This window comes from Hippocampus zosterae, chromosome 5, assembly GCF_025434085.1.
Source record: "Hippocampus zosterae strain Florida chromosome 5, ASM2543408v3, whole genome shotgun sequence".
In the NCBI taxonomy this organism is placed as follows: Eukaryota; Metazoa; Chordata; class Actinopteri; order Syngnathiformes; family Syngnathidae; genus Hippocampus; species Hippocampus zosterae.
Window position 1 is genome coordinate 14120883 of NC_067455.1, and position 21040 is coordinate 14141922.

General features: G+C 42.3%; 2 protein-coding genes across 2 annotated transcripts in view; one reads left to right on the plus strand and one right to left on the minus strand.

Moving 5' to 3' along the window:
• The window catches only part of LOC127600853 (F-actin-uncapping protein LRRC16A-like), a 692893-nt gene that overhangs the window by 136255 nt on the left and 535598 nt on the right, over nucleotides 1-21040 (minus strand). The window lies entirely within an intron of this gene.
• Nucleotides 6206-20919, plus strand: colec10 (collectin sub-family member 10 (C-type lectin)). Its single transcript, XM_052065780.1, has 7 exons — nucleotides 6206-6445; nucleotides 13892-13963; nucleotides 16396-16467; nucleotides 18728-18781; nucleotides 19935-20030; nucleotides 20144-20361; nucleotides 20623-20919. The coding sequence occupies exons 1-7, from the start codon at nucleotides 6337-6339 to the stop codon at nucleotides 20824-20826; spliced, it is 825 nt and encodes a 274-aa protein (XP_051921740.1). The 5' UTR covers nucleotides 6206-6336; the 3' UTR covers nucleotides 20827-20919.

Here is a 21040-nt window from a genome sequence, read left to right on the forward strand (position 1 = left end):
ACCAGAACACACAGAAAGCGGCTGATGAAATTTGAACTCAAGCCTGTGAAGGAGACGTATTAACTGCTAGGCCGTCATGCTGCCGTATTTGTCAGAATCAGAATCAGAAGCATCTTTATTGACCAAGTATGTAGAAGCGGACATGTTTACCAGTCGGCAACCGTGCAGCCCACAATTTACTGTTTACAAATTAGAACATGGTGTGATGCCCACTCTCCAAAAATGAATGGTAATTGTTAAAAAAAAAAGTGGTTCTGAAAATTGCAGATGACTTGCTGCAATTACACATCACAAGCATGGATGCTTCAATTAGGTGCTTCTGATTCTCCCAGTTGGATTTGCACCAAGTGTCAGATTGGATTCACAAACCAACAGTAAAATAGGTTTCATGTGGGTCCCAAACTTACAATGGACAAACAGGGCAAGGTTCGGATCAGGTTAAGGCAATAAACCGATGGCTGAGGTTTAGAAACAGAGCCGCTTGTGTAAACTTGAGAAAAGCCACCATTCATGGATGAAAAAGACAAACGTTTGTCTTAAAAGCAAATGTACTCTCTACAAATGAAGCGCTGGACATAGAACCAAAGTAAGCAAACTTTCAGGCAGATGTAAACACCCAATCCTTCACAAATACCGGTGTTGTGGTTCAACACTGGTATTTTGAGTCATACATACTGTAATTCCATGTCATTCATACGTGTGCCTTGGCAAACCAAAACAAAAGAAAGAAAAAATACTATGATCTTTCCATAACCTCAGCCGAACTGTAGTTGCAGACATATGGAGATGAACAATTTTGAAGTAATTTAGCTACTTCCTGTTCGAAAAATGACACCTCCCTGACCATTTTCATCAAGAGCAGAGGTGCCATGTCCGGTCCTGAAGTGCCACTCTGATCATTTGAATGAGGTGTGTTAAAGAAGTGAAAAATGTGTAAAATATGCAGGATAGGGGCTCTTGAGGATCGATGGTGGGCACCCCTAATCTAGAGCCAGAGTGGGCAAACATTTGGGTTTAAGGGGCAAGTTTTATGTTATTTAATTATTTTTAATGGGGCGGCCCAATGGTCGACTGGGTCGTGTGTCAGCCTCACAGTGTAAAGGTGCAGGATTCCTCAGTGGAGCTTGCATGTTCTCCTCGTGGCTGTGGCAGGATTCCTCCAACATTCCAAAAGCATGCATGACAGGTTAATGAAACACTGTAAATTGTCCCTTGGTGTGAGTGTGAGCGCTGATGGTTGCTCATCTAATTGTGCCCTGCGATTGGCTGGCAACCTTTTCATGATGTCCCCCTCTTACCGGCCGAAGACAGCTCGGATAGGCTCCAGCACACTCGCGAGAATAAGCGTTTCAGAAAATGGATGGATCGACGGATGGATGGTTATTTTTATGCAGAGATGGGCCAGAAAATTCTGCCCAGAACAGTGACAATGTGACAATGACGTGGATCGCGATCATGTCAACCAAGACTGCATTCCGCTTGGCCAGCCAGTACCCATCAGTTGCGTCCGGAGTTCCACAGGCCAAAAAGGCCCAATAGGACTGCTTCAGTTTCACGGCATGCCTCACCACTGGTCATTTTTGTTTTACGCAGTCAAAAACATTCCACTTCTTACCCTTGTTGAATTTGTTTGTTGTTATTTTTAACATGTTTCATGTGATCAATATCGAGCTATGTTGATGGATCTCCATATCAGATTGAGTGCACATCTCTTTAATATGGAGATTGTGTACATTTCTCATTCCCCTTTGTTGCTGGCGTCATGTGTTATATTGATTTTTTATTTTTTCAACAGTCCCAGGGGAAGCCTTGCTAGATCAAGCTATGAAATTACCTCATCTGAATTTCACAGATAATTTACATGAAGTTTAGATATATCATAGTTCCATTTGGTGTTTGATTCATGTATTTGGTTTACCAGATGTGTCTGTGTCTGCATTTGATTCACTAGCAGCCAAGCAGTCATGCAGTTACCCACCATGAGTAATATGCTACAGGGGCTGATAAAACGGAAATGTTAGTGGGTTTCCTAATGAAATGAAATGATGTTATGAATCCTGACGGGCCTTGATCATCATAGCTCAACAATTCCTGCGGGACAACCGTACGAGTTGGGCTCAAAATGTTGCCGGTGTTCAAATTCCTCACAATGATTGTATTTTCAGGAAACTGAAGTGAGGAATGAAAACTTGGAAATGCTTTTGCCTTCCCAGATTTATTTTTGGTAAGTTGAGAACCGACTCCAAAACATTTCCCGCAACCTTTTCTTGTCTCCGTGTTTTTCATGTTGATACCATTCTTGTGTCATGTTCAATCAGAACTGAAATAATTGCAAAGGAGAGCAAAAAGGTAAACTAATCCTACCCTCAATCAAACTAAGACGTTCAAAATCAATGGATGCTTTCCTGTCATAAAATGACTAGCGTCTTCAACATCATGGTGGCATCAGACATGAATCAAGGAACCTATTATATCGATCCATCATGGCTTATTTTGAGGACTTTACGGAACATGCAGACAAAGTTACAGCCAATGTGAAATTTTTGTCCGCTATTGTGTGAAAGCGGGGTAGATGATGGAGAGCCGTCCACCAGGAAAGGTTAGCCGCCTGTTACCAGCGTGATGTGGGACTCTCGGGGGTTGCACTGCAGAAATGTCTTATTTGGCACAAATCGTCATTTCATGTGCTTATCCGACTCAAAATGCTTCTCTTTGCCCTTCCTTGTTCCGAAACAGCCACACACCACTTCGCAGAGAGACTGAGTCACCGGCCATTCCATTGTAACAATGGAGACAGTTGCTGACATTTTTAACCGCTCTTTGAAGCCTTTTAAAATGTCATAACTTCCTGAATTCTTAACATATTGACAAAATATAAACACTGTTTTGTTCTTTTGATATTATTCATTGATCCCAGCTCTTCCCAGTCACATTGGTCTTGCTGGGAAAAAACATAAAATGATTTTCATTTTACCCTGAGAGAAGAGAAGTTAAAGTGGGAACTTGAAATGTGCTCTATCAATAAAACTGCCTTGTCTTGATTGATGTACTTGACTGACAATTGTGTTCTCTCTATAAGCGGTACTGTGAGTCAGTCAAGCAGAGACTGTTTTGTGGCGTTGACCAACGACAGTCAACTCTGAATCTCGGGGTGTGAATCACATACTTAATTAGAAAAAGGAACATGAACCACAAAAAATAATTAGCTTCAGGATGCTTGTAAAGTAAATTTGTGTAGTTTGTACTCATCAAGCAGGAATGCCGAGAAAGCCTGTGTAAAAAGACGAAAAACGTGTCATGGCACACACATACAAAGTGTAGCCGTCATTAAAAAGTTATAGTCTTTTGCCTGTTTTGTTTTTTTCGGGTTTGCCACATCAGGGGTGTGTTACAAGCATATTTTATGCCAGATGCCCTTCCCGATGTAACAGCAGTCTTATTAAGGGTTTTCCCACCTATCAAGGAAGCGACTATTATTTCAGCAATTTCACAAAGTCTGTGTTGTGATTCTTATCGTCTCAACGTTCGGTTTAAGTAAACAAAGCTGCTCGAAGGACTGGAGTGTGGAAGGCTCAGATTTCGTCAGTCATTTTGACAACTATTGAAAATAAAGTTTGGAGCAGGTTAGGTATTTTTGGAATTTATGGCCTGCCTATCCAACTGTGGCGGTCCCTTCCACACAGCAGCCCATTTCTCAGATCAGCGTTAGAAAAGCACAGTTCAATTTGGATTTTTTTTTTTTTTTTTTGTAAAGTGGTTCTAACTGTGATTTACCTGTTTTGGGAGTCACTCATAAGAATACTGTCAAAAATCACGATACATTCTCGGTCTTCTGCCTGTATGTCACCGTCCACGGCCTTTTATGACTCTCAGACCCGTCCATTTGTTCTAATCTGGAATAACAAATCAACCAGCGGCAAGCTCACCTTCCAGTCAATTTGTCTGTCGAGCGAGTTGGCCAGACACTGTTTGTATACGTGCGCAATCAGTAGCTGAGTGAGGAGTCAGTGTGAAGCGCTTTGAGTGCCTAGTAGGCTCGAATATCCATCCATCCATCCATTTTCTGATCCGCTTAATCCTCACAAGGGTCGTGAGAGCCCATCCCAGCTGTCTTTGGGCAGTAGGCCGGGGACACCCTGATCCGGTTGCCAGCCAATCGCAGGGCACACAGAGAAGAACAACCATCTACGCTCACACTCACACCTAGGGACAATTTAGAGTCTTCAATCAACCTGTCATGCATGTCTTTGGAATGTGGGAGGAAACCGTGGTACCCGGAGAAAACCCACACAGGCTTGGGGAGAACATGCAAACTCCACACAGAGGCTGGAGCTGGAATTGAACCACGACCTCTGCACTGTGAGGTCGACACGCTAACCACTGGACCACCAGGCAGCCCTAGGCTCGAATGTGTTCCACAAATGAAAGACCATTTAGCATTCATGGCACACCATTTTGTTATCAAGGCATTTGTATTGTTCCTGTAAGAAAATCTCAATGTTTCTTGGTGTTCAGACAGCATGATACATGAAAAATCTGCAATGTCATCTGTTAGAGTTAAACAACATGACCTCTTACTTGTAACAGTTTAGAAGTATGAGGTTGGCCTTACAAAAGAATATTGTTGGCTTTGGTTTTTCTTTACAACACGTCTCTCCAACCGGCCAGCTATTGTCAGCAACACTAAAAGCCTGGACCATAAAAGAGCTGTTGAACCAAAATACACAGATTTTGAAATCCATAAATTCCTCAGCAGAAACTATATCCTGAAGTCTTCAAAGTTTTGAACAAATATGACTTAATGCCAAAAGAAACATTGATCTTGCTTTATTAGTGATATCACGAGCAGGAAGCCTGACTTGTTTTCTAGCTTTTGTCTATGCAAGACATGAAACAAGTTTCAGGATTGTGCAAAAGAAACAAAAAAGACTTTCAGTCATTCATCATAATTCTTGTTGTACTTCAGAGACAACTGCAGATGGGATGGATGTTTCTTCTAATGTCACATATATAGAGTAAAAGTCATCTCAGGAGAAAAACAATCGAGAATCACTTTCTTCTTGCTCTCTGTGCCAAAAACATTTTGTGCTAACCACAATATCGTCCCTAACTTCCCCTCTCTTTGCCCTCCCAGTGTCTCCTTCTGTAATTAGGCCTCTTTTCCTTTTTTTCATATGAACTCCCTTTATCTCTATCCCTGTTTTCCTTCTTCGATCCCACCAACTCCTCTAATCACGGCATGGTCACATACTGAGAAAACAGAATTTGTTGGTGCATAATTCTATGCTGTCTTGCTGGTTGGTCAAACACACATTGGTATTGGTTTAAGGCTCAAAAAAGCGTTTTGATGTGATGATATTCAGTGTGATGTAAAAAAAAAACTGACGACCAAGTCATCTTTGGGTCTGTTTCAATATCAGTGTGGGAGATGGCAAACACACAGCTGAAAAATATGGAACCAATTTCCACTATGTGAAGGGGTGTGACAAGGGCCAAAGAACAGATTGAATTTTACAGCAGATCCTTGACTTTTTTTTTCTTATTCTATCATTCTGAAACTACAAGGACGACTGCAGACATACTTCTTCTTCCCCTTGTTTTGGGGTTATTGTCAACCACTCTGAAATGTGCATCAACTCCAGAGACAGGACAAGCTTGCCCACAACTTACAATTGACAGCCATCCATTATCTTTTTTCTCCTCGTGGTCGTGGGTGAACTTTGGGTGAGAGCCGTGGTATACGCTGGACGGCTGGCCTGTCAATTGCAGCATTTTGTTTCCGTTATGCATAATTACAAAATGCACAATCTTCTGCATCGTGTTGTTTCTGCTTTTTCTTCATACATGCTTTTCTAAACTCAACCCTAAGAGAAGAATCTTCATGCTTCATTTATGTGAGGACACCACGTTGGTGACAGCTGTTGTCGTATATTGAAGTCATATAACTAACCAATGTTTTAAGTACACAGGAGCTTGTAATGCTGCTGTATAATCTTCATGTTAAATACAAAGTAGTACTTTGACTTAAGACACAGAGGAATACCAGACTCTGGTAAGTGTTGTTTGATAATATGACAAGGGGTGATAAGCCCATGTAAACAAGTGTGTGTGTGTGTGTGTGTGTGTGTGTGTGAGAGGGGAGAGAGAGAGAGAGAGAGAGAGAGAGAGAGAGAGAGAGAGAGAGAGAGAGAGAAAAAGAAAGCATTTCTGGCGTAAAAGATATCTGCTCATTAGTGCTGCACTGACCGACTGATCTTTCCTTACATTCGCTCAGTCGGCAAAATAGCACAGAGGAGGTGTCATTCACATACATTTCTCACTTTCCTTTAGTACATAATGGCAAGTCACACAACTGGGTTATTCTTATTTTGTGTTTCGGTGGCGTTCTCCTATGTTTCCACGTCTCCCCACGTCTGCAGCAACTCCCTCATACCTGGAGCTAAAGGTAAACATGACCACATATGCAGTATGCTGTTAATCTTTGGTTTCTTTGATTGTGTTGGGTCATTCTAATTCCCACCTTAAACAGGGATTCAGCAATGTAAATACTTTTCCATTCCAGGCTGTTGGCTATTTAACAAGTTGACACGTAATTTGGTTGTCTTGTTAAGTACATGGTCAAATGAAAGACGGAATGGAAAATTCTAAGGAAACACCAAGAATAATGCCCCAGGGCTTTATAGAGTTGTTGGTAAAGGTACCCAGCATGCAATGTCCTGTCGTTTAACAACGAGCTGATTGCTACCCCACAGATTTTTGGGAGGGAATGCCTTCCATTTTACAACATCCAGTAGCTTATTCCCCTGCTGATTCAGACAGAGCCAATAAAACACACACCAGGCAAAGTTAAGCAGCATTTTTTCCCTCAACCTTTGTGCCAACAGGACACTAACGTAATGTGAGATGACGTGGAGGGAGTGAGTGAGGAAGTTAAGACCTGTTTATGTGTGTGGTGCCACTGAGAAAGTCCCACTGAAATGTGTATTTAGACAGCTACCACGACACTGGACCGATTATTTGGACAAGACTCTTAGATCCAAATGACTGCAGAATCCATCACTTGACAATGACCTTGCCCATGTTTGTGTATTCTAAGGGCGGCCTGATGTGTGGTTGAGGTTTCGTGAAGCACGCTGCAGTCACGCTTGGTCACTTTTCTCTCTCATTGCTTCTTTTTCAGGCTTCAAAAGTCGTACCTTTACATGGATGCCTCAGCATCTTGTTTTTAAATGGCGACACGATATGCACAATGGACCACTTCTGATTGTTATTGATCAAATCAAATGACACACAATTCTAAACGGGCTTAATGCAAACTTGATCGGTATTCATTTTACAGTATTGCTTATAGCTTATTGTTATAGCTACACAGAGTATGTGGAGAATGCCTCCGTTCCCTCGGATGCAGCACAGCTCCAGTCCATTGCAAACTGAAGAAGTGGCCATTGTGAACCACATCAACTAAGGCAGGGGCGTCAAACTCATTTCTGTCGGGGACCACATTCTCATTACCGTTTCGCTTGGAGGGCCGGAGTGACAGAAATTATGTATAGAAGTCAGGAAAAATGGTTTGTTCAACTGTTGTATAAGTTACGTAATGAGTAGTTTGGTGACAAGAAAATGCTTCCATTATCTCTTATTTATTACAAATGAGAAGTTGAAATTTTGGTCCAGATTTTAGAATCATGGAAGGTGACATGTTTGATTTGATTTCACGGGCCACATAAAATGATGTGGTGGGCCAGATCTGTCCCCCGGGCCATTAGTTTGACATCTTAGGTCCTAAGGTGTCTCTCTTACATGTTCAAGTCGCTAAAAAGTATTTGATATACTCTGGGAAAGCGTCTAACAATTTTGCAGATTAAAAACATCCTCATTCATGAAATCAGGCAATACATTAGCATTTGGTGGGGTTCGTTTGTTTCTTCGTTTTTTTATTTTGTGAACTACAAATGCAACTTGACATAGGAAAGACCGTGGACACTTCTGCTTATATAAATATTCATCATGCTAACCTATAAGGCCTATACTGGTTACACTTTACACTCATCGTATCCATTCCGGCAACACCTTTAAAACGTCTCACTTTGCAAAGACCCTCACCATGATGTGTCTGTCAGAGCCTTGAAAAGGTTTTATTTTTATATTATACAGTGGTTTCCTTGCATTCAATTAACAAATTCACATTTTTGTATATGTCCCAAGAATGTGAAATTAGAACAACTCAAGTCGAGTTGAAATTGTGGTCACCTCTGGAGCTTGAGTTCTCTCTTCGCTGATGGGAAAGTAAGAATAATAATAATGATACATTTTATTTATAAGTGCCTTTCAAAACACCCAAGGACACCTTGCAGTCAAAAAAGAGCAATAAAACCATAGATAAAATTGTAAATAATAAAAAGCGATGATTTAAACTAAATATGCCATTTTAAAGAGAGTCTATCAGGAGAAAATAGCCACACCAATTACCATCTAATTATATAGCATGAAATAATTTTTCTGCGTATGATTCATTTCAGTGAGTAGAAAACAATTCTGAGCCAGTGAAGGCTTTCAGAAGTACTGTGAGAGTCTTAATATGGCCCAGTTCAAAGATGTTTGTTTCTTTCCTGCCTTTGCCCAGCACCTAATTTACAAAGTGTCCTTGGCAGCAACATCAGACATCTCATGTTGCCAAAACCTCTATCGTGCACCTCATTTTTCTTTTTAAGTCACAATAATTATGTCATAATTAATAGTTCAAAGGAACCTTCGCTTAAAAAAAAGCCCTGGCCTTTTTATTTGTTTGGTTGGTTTGTAGCATGCAGAGTCATTTAAAAAAACATCCAGAAAGGATTAACCTTGCATTTGAATTTGCACACAACCACATCCCACAATTTTGAATTTCAGATAAGTTTTCAATCACATGACGTAGTGATGGCAACATACATATATATATATATATATATATATATATATATATATATATATATATATATATATATATATATATATATATATATGGCCGCTATATATGGGAGCGGCTGGATAGCTCAGTTGGTAAGACATCGGTTTGGCATACGGGAGACGGTGGTTCGGTGGCTCGAATCCTGCTTGGGGCAAAAATGAGCACATAACACCATCCAGTGTGGGTCCTTGGGCAAGATCCTTCACGCTAATGCCTACCTCATACAATGATGAGAGACAATAAAACGAATGACATGCCGGCTCAGACGTCGCCCGGCCAAACAAGGTCTGCATCAGGTGCTGGGGAACCAGAGCACCTTGATGAAAAATGGGCTACTGGAACAAAGCGGAGATGGGCGAGATGCGATAACATGGCTCTGTTGGAATGCTACTACTCAAGCAACCCTAGTCAGAGGGGTTACATGCAGAGAATGTGGGCTAAATGGTTACTTCGAAACCCACAGTCACGGTTGACCGCGAAACAACTAGTAGCTCAGTGTTCCAACATCCACAAACGGCAACTGCTGTCACAACTTGAGATTGATGAGGTACAACGCAGGTCCGATGGTGAAGGGCCCCAGGCTGCCAGATCAGAGGAGGAGGTCTTACAAGAGATTGGGAGGCAAGCCCCAATGAATGCAGATGATGAGATTGGGTGGCCAGCCCCAATGAATGAAATGCTGAGCGAGGTAGCAACTGACCTGAAAGCTAAGATCATGGCGAGAATGAAAGCTGGGCAACCTAGAAACCGATTACAACGGCTATGTGAAGTACCATCTGAAAGTTTCATAGAAAGTGTGAATGCAGCACTGAGGGCGATCCCTACTGTAACGATCACAGAAACCAATGAGCTGATATACGCTTCAGCATCAGTGATCCTGGAGACTCTGGGCTATAAGAGCAACCATGGAAGCCATGAGATACGTTACCCACCATGGAAAAGACGGTTGGAGGCTAAGATCAAGGCGGCCTCGGAAAGATGTGAGTCAATTGAGGTGAGGTGTGATGAAAAGGCCGATACCCGAGAGGTACATCCAGATGACCATACCTGAAGCACTTGAAACTGCCAAACAAAGGCTCCAAGCCTTGTCCAGTCGCCTAAAGCGGTACACGAAAGAGAATGAGGCCAGACGAATAAACAGGCTGTTCGCAACACAACCTGCGAAAGTGTACGCTCAGTGGCAGGGTCCTAACAACAGAGCTGACCCACCAAGACTGGAAACTGAAAGGTACTGGAAAGGCATATGGGAGAAGGAGGTTGCACATAACAGCAGTGCACATTGGCTGGTGACCCTGAGAGAGGAGCACAGCAACCTCCCTGAACAGAACCCGGTTACCATAACAGTGGCAGACATACAGGAAAGAGTCTCAGATATGAAGAACTGGACAGCACCAGGCCCGGACATGGTCCACACCTACTGGCTAAAGAAACTCACAGCACTCCATGAGCGCCTAGCAGTACAAATGAACCAGCTGCTGAGGGATGGGACTCACCCAGAATGGCTAACCGAAGGGCGAACCATCCTGATCATGAAGGATCCCTCAAAGGGTGCAGCCCCATCCAACTATCGGCCAATAACCTGTCTCTCCACAACATGGAAGCTCATGTCAGGCATCATTGCGGCTAAGATAAGTGGACACATGGATCAATACATGAGCGAAGCACAGAAGGGCATTGGTAGAGATACCAGAGGAGCCAAACATCAGCTCCTGGTTGACAGAACAGTCACACAAGACTGCAGGTCCCGACGTACCAACCTGTGCACAGCCTGGATTGATTACAAGAAAGCCTATGACTCGATGCCACATACATGGATCACTGAATGCTTGGAGTTGTATAAGGTGAACAGGACCCTCAGAGCCTTCGTTGCGAACTCGATTAGGATGTGGAAAACCATACTTGAAGCCAATGGCAAGCCACTTACCCAAGTGTCCATCAAATGTGGCATATATCAAGGTGATGCACTAGCCCCACTGCTGTTCTGCATAGGACTGAACCCCCTAAGCCAAGGAATCACCAAGACAGGCTATGGATACCGCCTCAGAAATGGAGCTACAATCAGTCACCTCCTCTACATGGATGACATAAAGCTGTATGCTAAGAGCGAAAGGGACATAGATTCCCTGATCCACACAACCAGGATCTACAGCAGCGACATCGGGATGTCATTCGGGCTTGAGAAATGCAGTCGGATTGTGACTAAGAGAGGAAAGGTAGTCCGCACTGAAGGGGTCTCACTCCCTGAAGGAACAATAGCAGACATTGAGGACAGCTACAAGTACCTTGGTATACCACAAGCCAATGGCAACCTCGAACTGGCAACAAGGAAAGCGGCTACGGCCAAATACCTCCAGCGAGTGAGGCAAGTCCTAAGAAGCCAGCTCAATGGCAAGAATAAGACCCGGACAATAAACAGCTATGCCCTGCCAGTGATCAGATACCCTGCAGGAATAATAAGGTGGCCAAAGGAAGAGATTCAGACCACGGACGTTAAGACCCGAAAGCTCCTAACCATGCATGGAGGGTTCCATCCCAAATCCAGCACCCTGAGACTGTACGCAAGCCGAAAGGAAGGAGGCCGGGGACTAGTGAGTGTGAGAGCCACTGTCCAGGATGAAACATCCAAGCTCCATGAATACATCAAGGAGAAGGCTCCAACGGATGACATACTCAGAGAATGTCTAAGACAATGGGGAACAGCAGATGAGGCGCTGGAAGAGGGACCATCATGGGAGGACAAGCCCCTACACGGGATGTACCACCGGACCATAACTGAAGTGGCTGATCTCAAGAAGTCCTATCAGTGGCTAGAGAGGGCTGGCCTGAAGGACAGCACAGAGGCACTCATCCTGGCTGCTCAGGAGAAGGCCTTGAGCACCAGAGCCATCGAGGCCCAGATATACCACACTAGACAAGACCCAAGGTGTAGGTTGTGCAAAGAGGCACCTGAGACGATCCAACACATAACTGCAGGGTGTAAGATGCTGGCAGGGAAAGCCTACATGGAACGCCATAACCAGGTGGCTGGCATAGTCTACCGAAACATCTGTGCAGAGTATGGACTGGAAACCCCAAGGTCAAAATGGGAAACACCTCCGAAGGTGGTGGAGAATGACAGAGCGAAGATCCTGTGGGACTTCCAGATCCAGACTGACAAGATGGTAATGGCGAACCAACCAGATGTCGTGATCATAGATAAAGGGCAGAGGAAAGCCGTTGTAGTGGATGTAGCGGTCCCTAGTGATGGAAACATCAGGAAGAAGGAACATGAGAAACTCGAGAAATACCAAGGGCTCAGAGAGGAGCTGGAGATAGCCTGGAAGGTAAAGGTGACAGTCGTGCCTGTGGTGGTCGGAGCACTCGGGGCAGTGACCCCCAAACTCGTTGAGTGGTTGCAACAGATCCCGGGAACAACATCGGACATCTCAGTCCAGAAATGTGCAGTGCTGGGAACAGCAAGGATACTGCGCAGAACCCTCAAGCTTCCTGGCCTCTGGTAGAGGACCCGAGCTGAATGACGGAAGGACACCACCCGAGGGGTGAGATAAGGATATATATATATATATATATATATATATATCGTCTCAGGTGCAAAGAGGCACCTGAGACGATCCAACACATAACTGCAGGGTGTAAGATGCTGGCAGGGAAAGCCTACATGTATACATATATATATATATATATATATATATATATATATATATATATATATATATATACTGTATATATATGTATATATGTATATATGTATACATGTAGAGTATACATGTATACATGGGAACAGTCGGGACTTGTGCGACTGTTCTGACAACCAGGAGCTGATGTTTGGCTCCTCTGGTATCTCTACCAATGCCCTTCTGTGCTTCGTTCATGTATTGATCCATGTGTCCACTTATCTTAGCCGCAATGATGCCTGACATGAGCTTCCATGTTGTGGAGAGACAGGTTATTGGCCGATAGTTGGATGGGGCTGTACCCTTCGAGGGATCCTTCATGATCAGGATCGTTCGCCCTTCGGTTAGCCATTCTGGGTGAGTCCCATCCCTCAGCAGCTGGTTCATTTGTACTGCTAGGCGCTCATGGAGTGCTGTGAGTTTCTTTAGCCAGAAGGTGTGGACCATGTCCGGGCCTGGTGCTGTCCAGTTCTTCGTATCTGAGACTCTTTCCTGTATGTCTGCCACTGTTATGGTAACTGGGTTCTGTTCAGGGAGGTTGCTGTGCTCCTCTCTCAGGGTCACCAGCCATTGTGCACTGCTGTTATGTGCAACCTCCTTCTCCCATATGCCTTTCCAGTACCTTTCAGTTTCCAGTCTTGGTGGGTCAGCTCTGTTGTTAGGACCCTGCCACTGAGCGTACACTTTCGCAGGTTGTGTTGCGAACAGCCTGTTTATTCGTCTGGCCTCATTCTCTTTCGTGTACCGCTTTAGGCGACTGGACAAGGCTGTAGCATACCAACAGAGCCATGTAAGCGCATCTCACCCATCTCCGCTTTGTTCCAGTAGCCCATTTTTCATCAAGGTGCTCTGGTTCCCCAGCACCTGATGCAGAACTTGTTTGGCCGGGCGACGTCTGAGTCGGCATGTCATTCGTTTTATTGTCTCTCATCATTGTATGAGGTAGGCATTAGCGTGAAGGATCTTGCCCAAGGACCCACACTGGATGGTGTTATGTGCTCATTTTTGCCCCAAGCGGGATTCGAACCACCGTCTCCCGTATGCCAAACCGTTGCCGTTACCAACTGAGCTATCCAGCCGCTCACATATACATATATATACAGGGACAGGGATATATATGGGGGACAGACACCACCCGAGGGGGGGGGTGAGACGGGGATTATATATATATATATATATACCGTATATATACTGTATAGTATGATATTATAATCCAAACTGTTTTTGAGAAATCTCTTGTGGTTAATTTGTCCTCTTCCTTAATATTCAGGAGACCAAGGAGAGATTGGATACGAAGGAGATGAGGGCAGAATGGGGAAGAACGGACCACCAGGACATCCAGGTAGCACAACCTAGATTAGTTTACCACTTCAAATGACTCACCTCAATGCCAAAATGACAATTTCATGATTTTGGATCAACAATAAGACATTGCACGTTAATAAAAATCTTTTTAATGCTGCCCGACTCTTGGATCCTATTGGACTTTGCAAGTGCTGAATATGGACAGCGTGGTAAGAGCCCAATGGAGACACATATGCACGTACGCGCGCACACACACACACACACACACACACACACACACACACACACACACACACACACACACACACCCACACACACACACACACACACACACACACGCACACGCACACACGCACACACACGCAATGACTGTCAGCTCGTTACTCTCCAGAAATCTTTATTGAGTAAACTCGTAAATGTAAATACTAAATGTAGACATTATTCAGATTGGAGTGACTTCAGTGCCGTGTAGCCGTGCGCCATTGCGGTTTTTGTGTACACTGACTGTAGCACCATCATAACCTCCAACATTGTAGCTGCAGTATGTCAAGAGCTCCACAGATGACGCATACATTCCCCTTTTTAATTTAGGAGATTTTACAGGAAAACGTGGCTTAATTTTGGAATGTTAAGAGGGATTTAAGGACAGCTAATGCCCTGGAAACAAAAACAATGCGTTGCTCTTGGTTTATTCACGTCAACAAACAGTGGTGCTGCTTTTACGTTAAAATAAGTCTCATTTGAGCTACGAATTTGCAATTGTTGGGGTTGATTGACGTGATGTGGAACCTGGAAGCGAAGCACATGTTGACAAATGAAAAATTTGAATTTGATGCAAGCCAGTCCGTAACTGGTCAAGCAATTCGGAAGAAAGGTTTCACCATTGGATTTTAATCAGAGCTTGAAAAGTCCCTTTTGATATCCTGTTTAACCAGCTCTCGGTGGTTTCAAATGTGTCTCAATCATGACAACCGAGGCCGTGCACCTCTTTATCCTCCAGCAGCTGCACGGGGAATCCAGACGTTAAGCCAGTTGGAGGGTTTGGCCATTATAAAAAGCAACAGCAGCGATAGGAACGAGTGTTATCTGAAAGATGGATGAACGGTTTAACGGGCTCGTGCAAGCACACGGCCAAAGTCATTCATCAACGCAGGGAACAACAAAGCAACGCATCTCATTTCTATAAACAGTCAAGAACAAGTGTAAACGCTCCACAGTCTGCTCTCAGTTCTTTATTGTAATGTGCTGTTACAAGATATTGTATTTATGATGTACTTTGTACCTATACTGTATATTATGTACACACATAGTATTCCGTGTATTGACAGTCATTTTGTTCCACTGCAGAAACTTCAAGAACACTTCTTAGACTTCATCAAGAAGCAAATAAACTTGTGAAGATACTCTGTGTGTGCCACTTCACTCTCACAGCAACAGCCTTCTCCAGTGTGTCACTTTCTATTTCAAATATCATTCATTTCCAGTGGAATAGTTTCCTGAGGAAATAATCACAGCTGAAGGCCATGGTTTGGCGGTGCTTGCATAGGCACACATTTAATATGAAGTAGACTGAATCTGTGTGTGTGTGGGGGGGGTGGGAGGGGGGTAGAAAGATAATCCCTGGCAGAAGATAATCAAGTTTGACTTAAATCGTTTTTTTGTAAGTATATTGACATTGATAATTACTGAATCCATTACATTACTCGAATTAAACGTAACCAAACAATTGAAAAAAAAGCAAAGTAATGAAAATCCACCAAAATACAAATATTAATTTGAAAAGCAGGCAGAAGTGATAGGGCAAAGACCACTGTCAGAGCTCAGCACACTTTGGAACAGCACCAAATTGTGCACCTTCAGGACACCGATATGTGAAATTCAACTTAAATTAAACTTAAAATAAGCACAATAATTAAATGATTACAAAAGCATGCCAACATGTGAGTCATTCTTCCTTGGTCCATGTTGGAACGTTTTGGGGAAACCTATTTATAACAGTTTTTTTAAAATTGTGCTTACACTCTAAGGAGCGTGCATCTCTCCAAAAAAACAGAACAAAACAAAACAAAACATTTGATACATATCTGGATACATGGGGTGTGATACCATTCAAGGAAGGTTCGATTTAAAGTGAAACGCTCTGATTATTTTCAATTCAGTGGGATTTGATTTGGTTCAATTCAATGCACGCACATCTTTTTCATCAAAGTTTTTTTTCCCAACCCTAACACACATGCAATCAAAATTTTGAGCACACACAAAACTCACCTAATAATGAGATGCAGGGACAATTCTAGGATTATTCTTCATTGAAGTGTGGTGATGTTTTTCTCTTTTTTTTCCAGAAACATGTCAAAAGAGACAGCGTACTGTATGCTGTGTCCCATCTTTTCTTTACATGATGTGTTCAAGTCATGAAAGGATGTCAAAAATGCCTCCACCTTCTTCTTTCTTCTTCTGTATTGCCAGGAGCAGTAGGAGATGTGGGATCGAAGGGCGATGTTGGTCACATAGGAAAGATGGGGCCCATTGGAGCCCAAGGTACGACATAGGGAAAGTCTTTACAATCTTGCACAGAAACACAGTACCTATGTATTGCATAACAATAACTCTATTATATTTTAATTGTATGTAACATGTATGTTAAGGTCACGGAAGAGAATACATTTTCCATAGGTGTGTTGATGTCCACCACGGTTGATTAGCAACCAGTCCATGGTGTACTAGTTCACTCACCCAAAGTCATTCGGGAGAGGCTCCAGCTCACTGTGATCCTGACCAATATAAGTAGTATAGAATATGAATGCATGGATAGTTTTCAGTGGTTTAGTACTACAGGATGCTCAAAAAACTAAAAAAAAACATTTTTTAAACGTGAATGCACCTCATTTTGTGGCCACCGGGTGTAGTTTCCAAAGCACAAGAGAAAAATTCCCAATGCATTAATCCACAGGTGTCAAACTCAAGGCCCGGAGGACGGATCTGGCCCGCCACATCATTTAATGTGGCCCATGAAAGCAAATTAAACATGTCAACTTCCATGATGCTCGCTAAAATCTCGACCAAAATGTAAAATTCTCATATGTAATAAATAAGAGACATATTGTAAGCATTTTCACCAAATCCCTCATTACAGTAACTTAAACAATTGTTGAATAAACCGTTATTATTGACTGCTTTTGTTTGGTTTCAGTCATAATGGCCCTGCAAGGGAAACGATAACTAAAATGTGGCCCACAACAAAAACATGTTTGACACCCATGCTTAAATGTTTTGAATCCTGTTCCCCTTTAAGCTATTTCTGAGGTTATCATAAATGATAACCTGATAAATTATGTCATGCTGTTATGTTTCCCCCTATGTGGCTGAAATGTTGTTTTTACAAGTGCTACTCTTGTCCTGCGCTTGTGAGCAACCACTTTTCTTCAGAATCAGTAGGTTAAATACGCTTACAGGAAAAGTGGTTTTGTAACATGACATGCAAACGTTTAGTGAGGTCACAACTCATTAAACACTTGGAACAACAAGAATTCATTTTCAGAAGCATTGTTGTGGTAAACACCAACCAAAACTGTGATTTTCAGTGGATCACAGTTAAATTCCCATATACAGTGGAAGCGCCAAAGCAGGATTCAAACCATCAACGTATGTGACGTCATGTATGTTATCAGCTAACCTGTGAAACTTCAGCTCAGTAAGCATCTAGAGCAGGGGTGGACAAACTTTTGTGCTCAAGGACCATGTTTTTAATTGGTAGATGAGATTAGGAAAATGTTTATATTAGTTCTATAAATCTCTAAATGAAATATGTATATTTGAAAAATTATGTGAATAAAACATACAATTTGATAAATTAACTAAAATATTTCATCAATAAATAAAATATGATATATATATATATATATAGAGAGAGAGAGAGAGAGAGAAAGAGAGAGAGAGAGAGAGAGAGAGAGAGAGAGAGAGAGAGAATAGATAGATACATGTAAATTAGTTTATTTGACTGTTTTTTTTTTGTTGCAATGATTTTCTTCCAGTACAGTATTTTATTTCAAAAAGGTCAATTGTGTGTTTGTCATCAATAAATAAACATTTGAATTAAGTGAAATTGAATAATGCGTATAATCATTCAGTGGCGCAGCACCATAGTTGGGAAGCACTGATGTCTTAAAACTGCCCAGTAAATTGAATCAATATATTAATGCATGGATTGAACACGATATGAGATCATACAAATTCTGACGACTTCGTGCTAGTGAGAGCCTGAAATTCTACACGTTTGGGTGATATTACCATCTGCTGGTGATATTGTATTAGTACAACAAAAAAATCTGACAAATCAATTTTTGTGGTGAATGAGCAGATATCACACTGTCCAAAATAATCATCAATTGACTGTCAGATAAAATGGAATTGATTTCAATTTATGATTCAAAATATAATACGATTGGCTGGCAACCAGTTCAGGGGTTACGCGCCTGCTGCCCGGAGACACATGGGCTAGGCTGCAGCGCGCCCGCGACCCTTGTGAGAACAAAGGGATTTGAAAATGGATGGATGGATGGATGGATGGATTTGAAATATATATGAATCGGACATATATGTTCTATAAGTATAGAGTTTTTGTATAAGTATGTAGTTTGTCACACCTAAATGCCTCGGGTCATAAAAAAAAAACAAATATTAGTCAAAGACAGCACAAGACAAATTATCTGTTTACCCTCAATTTGTTTTAGCTCAGCCTTGTGCTCGTCTTGCACTGAGCATGAATATAAAGCCCTCTGTGTCTGGTATTCTTCTGTAGGAGACAAAGGAAACACAGGCTTGGATGGACCCTTGGGTTTGAAGGGGAAAGCAGGTAGGACTCTGTATCCTCACAAGCGTATGAAAGTATTTACAGGAAGTCATGCAGTTGTGTTGCAATTGCTCTGCCACCAGGGCTGCACAAGTACAAAGAAAATAAAACAAACAAAGAAGAAAAAAACATGAAGGTTTGCATTCTACCTGAGAAGTCATTGCCATACAATTCGACAGTCAGGGTTCCATGAAATAAAAGGAATACATCCCTTGCTCAACACACTCATAATCAAGCAGTATCAAGACTAAGTAAAAAGCAATGTTTTGCTGGGATTAATTTACTATGCAATGCCATTGTATTTGTTGTTTCTTTACTTTTAGCCTACTTCTAGCTTATGCATTTCCTAGCAAACAGCAAATCAGAACCGACACCGTACTGCAATTAACTGCCCATTTATTGAAATCCTATCCAAAAGAAAAAGCACACTGACACAAAACCTCTTAATTCGTGACAATTCTAAGTGCCGCATTTTAAGTGTTCCCGCTTGTATTATGAATGTGTTGAACAGGTTTCTGGATATGTGTGCATTTGATTTCATGGAACCATGACAGTTGATGGTATGATAAACAATGAGTTGTCAACTACTTAGTTTACTTGAAAACAGCAGGTAAAATTAAACGCGACTGAAAGAATCAAGTGTTGTATTCTGAAGAAAGATTGTGACAAAATGTATGTTCGGGCGCCACTCCTGATGACTTCTGTTATGGGAGTAAGAGCAAAATGCTCAATGTAGGCCAAGATTGACTTCGACATTTCACAAGCCCTGTGATATGACTGATACGAGACATGCTGAGCTGAAGAGTGGTTCTTGTTGACTGAATGGTGGCTGCCGTTTGTTGCGAGTGTGAATGCTATCCTGGTGAATTAGATCACCACCACCACCACCTAGCTTTGTCACTGATGTAGATTTGTTCAATTTACTGTCCATGTTGTAATTGGTTGAGTGGGTTTCTCCCTCTAAATTGTGGGCCGGTCTCTTGGGGTAAAATGGAGGAAAAGAATTAAATAAGGGCACTGGTCTGCCCTGTATGCCAAATGGCAAGTCCAGCAATTGTCACCAATTATAGTGGTAGTTTCAATTGGGTTCTTGCAGAATCTGTAATAGAAGGAGATGATTCTGCTCATATAAAACATCTTGTGTTTAATCACTTAGGCACTACTTGTGACTGTGGAAGGTACAGGAAGGTGATTGGACAGATGGATGTCAATTTGGGCAAGCTGAGGAACACAGTCAAGTTTGTCAAAAATAGTGAGTTTGTCCAACGCTTATCTTTCACCATTGTTACTTATTACCATCATTCAAGAAGTGACTATTTTGCCATTCAATCAACATTTGTAAGTGGACTCATCTCTCTTTTCCAGTCATGTTGGGCCTGACAGAAAGTGACGAGCATTACTACCTGCTGGTGAAGGAGGCCAAAAGATTCACGGAGGCCTCGATGAACTGCGAGCTGAGAGGCGGCATCCTGGCCATGCCGAATAATATTGATATTAACCGCCTCATAGCTGATTATGTCAGTCAGTCTGGACTCACGAGGGTTTACATCGGAGTACAGGCTAAAAACACAGACACGCTCATAGTATGTGCATACTATACTCACTGTCACTGTTCTGAAACAAAGCCCTATCAACACAGTATTTTCTTAAATCTACCAGCAACAATTGTTTCGGTTTCAATAAATCACAGAGTGCTCAAAATAGGCATGTTATGACTCACCATAAAGGCTAATATAATGTGGTGGAAAAAGACCAATTCCCTGTGCAAATTCTTTCACCAGGGGTGTTCCAGTTCCCTGTGTGTGAAGCCACTCATCACTGTGTTTTTCCCATTTATTCTTCAGCATGAGGGAAGAAACAGTTCCCGGGACACAGATTCCAAACCACTCAAGGACTTTCCTGCATGGAGTCAAGACGAGGAGCTCACCTCTTCCAGCCACAATGCGAGTTGTGTGGAGCTGCTCAGCACAGGGACATGGAGTCATGTGGAGTGTGACATGGCTATGTTTTTCATCTGTGAGTTTCCAAAAAGCAGGATAAGAGGATGAGGAGGAGAAAGAAGTGCGACTTACTCTGCATCTTGTGTCATTGAACAGACTTTTCTTACAAATCCAGTCCAGTAAATGATACATTACACTGAACACGTGTCAGTTTTTTTGTGGCATTTCAGATCATGTTAGATTTAACTTGGTTTTACGATGCAAGTTGGTGCGCAAAGGGAATATACAGTCGGTATTTTCTTCTTTTTACAGACAATTAAAA